This window comes from Pterocles gutturalis, unplaced genomic scaffold, assembly GCF_000699245.1.
Source record: "Pterocles gutturalis isolate BGI_N339 unplaced genomic scaffold, ASM69924v1 scaffold25270, whole genome shotgun sequence".
NCBI lineage: Eukaryota > Metazoa > Chordata > Aves > Pterocliformes > Pteroclidae > Pterocles > Pterocles gutturalis.
This window is the reverse complement of record NW_010141536.1, coordinates 1-4,864: the sequence shown is the minus strand read 5'-3', so window position 1 is coordinate 4,864 and position 4,864 is coordinate 1. Positions and strand designations below refer to the sequence as shown.

General features: G+C 46.6%; 1 protein-coding gene across 1 annotated transcript; it reads right to left on the bottom strand.

The window, feature by feature from the left end:
- Positions 1 to 1,044: 1,044 nt before the first annotated feature.
- Positions 1,045 to 4,484, bottom strand: LOC104469534 (D-2-hydroxyglutarate dehydrogenase, mitochondrial-like; the record flags this gene model as incomplete). The annotated part of the gene is made up of 3 exons (XM_010084072.1): positions 1,045 to 1,304; positions 2,540 to 2,705; positions 4,342 to 4,484. Coding segments are annotated over 3 exons (569 nt in total), but the record flags the coding sequence as incomplete, so codon positions are not given.
- Between the last annotated feature and the right edge of the window lie 380 nt (positions 4,485 to 4,864).

The window sequence follows — 4,864 nt, the reverse complement described above, 5'->3', positions numbered from 1 at the left end:
ATTGTAGTGGGGCGAGACAAGGCTCTAGTCTGTCCACTGGCTGGGGAGCCTCAGAACCACCTCTGCCAGTCAGAAACACCCTCTCCTACCACGATAAGGGGGCATCTTGGGAAAATAAATTCGTACAGGTACGTACAGAAATCTCTTTTGCGTTAGTGCACCACGCGCACAGTGCAGAGAAAACTCTGGATAATTTCAACATCAGTGCCACGATCTCCACCCAGCCTAATCTAGTTTCCTGGTTGGGAGGGACACAGATTTGACATCTTTCTGTAAATCATTAGGACAATGGCTCTCGCTTGGTCTCAAGGACAGGCTGGAAGACAAGGAAGCAGGAAATAACTGCCAGACACTCTGGGATCCCATCCCTTAGCCTGGCAGCTGCTGGCATGCCCCCTCCAGTTGATACTACCCAGAAGTGAGGTCTCTGGACACCCCCTCTTCTCTGGCCAGTCCCTCCAGGACTGCCAATCTGTACCTGCACATGTGGGACAACACTGATCCCTGCTGGGGACAGCCTGCAGGTGGCACTCCTAAGGAGGTCACGGCCTGATGCTGCTCTGGGCTTTTGGACAAGCATACTGGATCAAAACAAGTGAGGAAGAGCAACATTTTCACTTGGACATGGTGGTATAGCATCCACAGGTTCTTCTCCTGCACCTTTGATGCTTCACTTGCACACTCCAAGTGAGAAAACGCCTCCTCTGGTTGGTGTCACTTCACTAATAAATCAGAGCAAACGAAGGGGAAAGAGAGTGGGAAATAGCCACACCTAATATCAGCACGCTTCGTTTCAGTGTTCAGATTAAACAGGAAACCCACGTGGTTAAAACTAGTAATGTGCTCTTCTTCAGAAAGAGCAGGCACCCCTGAGAAGAGGAACCATGTTCCTTTACTCGTTCCATCACACTAAAGAAATAAAACAAGGAGTATTCCATGTTATTGCATGATCCACCAGTTTGTTTACGGCTAAAGTGCTGTTACCGAGCTAGACATGCCATCCTCGCGCGATGGTATCTGCTCGCTTCTCAGCATGTGCTGCTCTCAGGAGCCGGCAGGCAGCGTCTTGTACGGATTGAGGATCCCTTTGGGGTCTAGCATGGCTTTGAAACGCTGCATTAGACACACTGCCTCATGGGGTTTGCTGTACTGAATGAACTGCTTTTTCTTGAAGCCCAGTCCGTGCTCTGCACTGATACTGCCGTTGCATCTCGCAGTCCACTCGTACACAAACGGCTCAATGGCATCCAGCAGGGAATGGCTGTAGGACTCTGCCGTGATGTTCAAGTGCAAGTTTCCGTCTCCTGGAAGAAAACATTGCAGAGGTGGGTCTGTACGAAAAGCTCAGTGGCCCTACAATAGCGTCTTGTTACTGTCTCCTCCACATACTCAGACAACGGTGCCTTTGTTAAGTCTACAAACTGAGAAAAAAGACAAAGTCACTGTCCTTGTACAAACATCAGGCCTCTCCGTGCACACACAATACAAACAGGATTGTTGGTTTTCCATGCTTTCAGTACAGTATTTGAGGAAGTTTTCTGAGTTAAGCTACTTTCAAATTCCCACTCCTGTGATTTTAAAATTCCAACAACTGTGCCGCATTAATTATTGTCCCACCACCGAGATGGCATGCCAAAGACTTCTCCAATGGTATTTCATAATGATCATTAGATTTTAATACAGCTCTTCATAATTTTCTCTCTCCCTATTATGTTTGTGCAACGTTCTAAGTGTACTTTGGGCACTGTGTCAACAGAAACAAAGGAAGTGGAACATTTTCTCCTTTTGCTACTTGCATGTGATGGTATTTGACTAAGCACATTCAGAAGACAAAACACACAAAGACAAACACAACTTACTCATTCTCACTCTGGAACTTCTTCCTTCATGCCAGCAAGCCCTCACAGCACACAGCTTAATCCTCAATACCAAGAGCCACCAGAGGCAGTCTGTGTTATGCAAACTTGTCTTTCCATGTCTTTCAAATAATCTCAAATCAAGCGTGCTGAGGAGTGTTCTATTCTGGTTTGTTTTTTTAACAGAACAGCTCTGCTAAGCTACAATTTACCTGTATGTAAAATCAAATTAGTTTCAAAAGCACTGTAACAAACATACCAGCCTTTCTGTGCATTATTTTTGTCACCCTCTGTTGGAGGGTTAATGGCTCAGACGTGACTGATTTCCAATATGACTAATCACTTTGGACAAGAAAGTGTTTATCTACCAAATGTGTCTAAATACATTAATCACATCGATGGTCCAATTAAACAATCTACATACTTAAATAGAAAGTACAGAGCAAGAAGATACAAATGACCAGTTCTGTGGCTTGCTGGCTAGCAAAGTGCCAATAATATATGGAATACAGTCTGAAGGCAATGAAATTCAAACATGAAGATCCTTATGCATCCTCCTCTTCTGACAGCTCTTGGCTCTTTGGTCTATGCCTCTCACTAATCTAAAAACAACTTCTAGGGTTGCACAGTGAAATCTGGCTCACAAAAGAGCAATCACGTCCTTTCCCAGCATCCACACTTACCCAAGTGGCCGTAGCCCACCACGTTTTTGGCACTCCGGCCCAGCCGAGCCCTCGTGTCAGTCACGAGATCATAGAGCTTTCCCACAGGGAGAGAGATGTCATATTTGTAGACGTAGCCATCGTGAGTGAGGGCCTCTGTGATCCTTTCCCGCAGGCTCCATAGCATCTGATGAGTCAAAGGTCAAAGAAATCCAAATAAACCAGGTACCTCTTGGGTTCCATGCTTTGTGGCACGGAGGGAAAAAGAGCCACGATTCTTTACATAGAACATCAACTTCTGATTTCCCTCAATACCCTCTGCCTCTTGGAAGCTAGTAATAACGCTTTCTTGGCAGCATTGTACAGCAAAGTGACCAACTCTTCAAGCTAGACAGTACCCCAGACAGAAAGAACACAGGCGTGGGCATTCTCTCCAAAACTGTTTTGGGTTTCCCAAGAAGCAGGGATGCACCTCCTCCAGTTTACTACTGCAAGGGCCGGTTTGAGATCTGGGACTGGAGGAAACACGGGTCAGTGTAAAAGATTCACGTTCACTGGGCAGACAAAAACCACTCTCCTCACACTAACACACTGTGTCCATCTCGCTCCCCGGGAGCGCAGTCTCTGGCTCTAACTCACTGCCCTGCTGGCCTGCAGGTATTTGCTCACTCCTGGCCTTGCTGACAACTCAGCTTCTAGTTTTGACAGTTTTTAGCTAGTTCGGGTCCTACCCCAGCAACTACTAAAAGATGTAATTAATTATTCAGATTTTTTAAAAAATAAAACATCCACTGAAACCCCAAATACTCATGCCTCCTGGGAAGAGTCACCAGTGGTACCTGTTCTCTCTTAAGTGTCCTTACTCAATATGCCAAATAAGAATCACAGAATTGTCGGCAAGTCCAACCATTAACCTAGCACTGACAAGTCCACCACTAAACCATGTCCCTAAGTGCCACATCTACGTGTCTTTTAAATACTTCCAGGGATGGTGACTCAACCACTTTCTGGGCAGCCTGTTCCGGTGCTTGACAACCCTTTTGGCAAAGAAATTTTTCCTAACACTGCATCTAAACCACCCCTGGTGCAACTTGAGGCTGTTTCCTTTCATCCTACTGCTTGTTACTAGGGAGACCGACCCCCCCTCGCTACATCCTCCTTCCAGGTAGTTGTAGAGAGTGGTAAGGTCTCCTCTCAGACTCCTCTTCTTCAAACTAAACAACCCTCAGCTGCTTCTCACAGGACCTGTGCTCCAGACCCTTCCCCAGCTTCGTTGCCCTTCTCTGGACCTGCTCCAGCCCCTCAATGTCCTTCTTATGGTGAGGGACCCAAAACTGACACCAGTATTGGAGGTGTGGCCTCACCAGTGCCGAGTACAAGGGGATGATCACTTCCCTAGTCCTGCTGGCCACACTATTGCTGATGCAGGCCAGGATGCCGTTGGCCTTCTTGGCCACCTGGGCACACTGCTGGCTCCTGTTCAGCCGGCTCTTGATCAGCACTCCCAGGTCCTTTTCCGCCAGGCAGCTTTCCAGCCACTCTTCCCTGAGCCTGTGGCTCTGCATGGAGTGGTTGTGACCCAAGTGCAGGACCTGGCACTTGGCCTTGTTAAATCTCACACAACTGGCCTTGGCCCACTGATCCAGCCTGCCCAGATCACTCTGTACGGCCTTCCTACCCTCAAGCAGACCAATACTCCAAACCACCAGCTCACTCAGGGACATTTACAACAAACATCAGTCTGAATATCTCTCTATTAAAAATACAAATCCAAGCAGAGAATCACGTCAAAGAGATTTGCGCAAGAGGAAATGATGACTTGCCTTTATTTTCTTATCATCTGTTGCCACAGTTCCATCACTGACCAAACCAGAAGTCATGGCCTCTTCTAGGAAGTTGTTCAATTTTTCTTCATCATGGGTGGAGTCGGAGCCCGAAGTTTCAATTAAAACATAAAAAGGGCTGCCTGAAGTGAGGGAGAACAGAATAAGCAGATGATCTGGGATAAAAGCATAGGAATTTAGGGCAGGTTCTGGAGCTTTTCCCAAGCTTGGCATATTTCACAAGGTCACTCTACTGCCAAGATTGTCTGGTGTCAGGCAGAAGGGCAGCTAAAGTGGCAATCTTCTACCTGTAGGGCACTTCACTTACACACTGTATCCTTTACCTAGCCACTGCTTTCCACAAAACTAGCAGTTTTATGGGAACAACAGAAGTAAAAAGTCTTTTCTTTAAAGACTTCCACCAAACGTTTGGAATTGAATACTGGGTACAAAAATTATGACAGACGTCTGTACACTCATTGACATAAATCATCGAATCACAGAATGGATTGGGTTGGAAGGG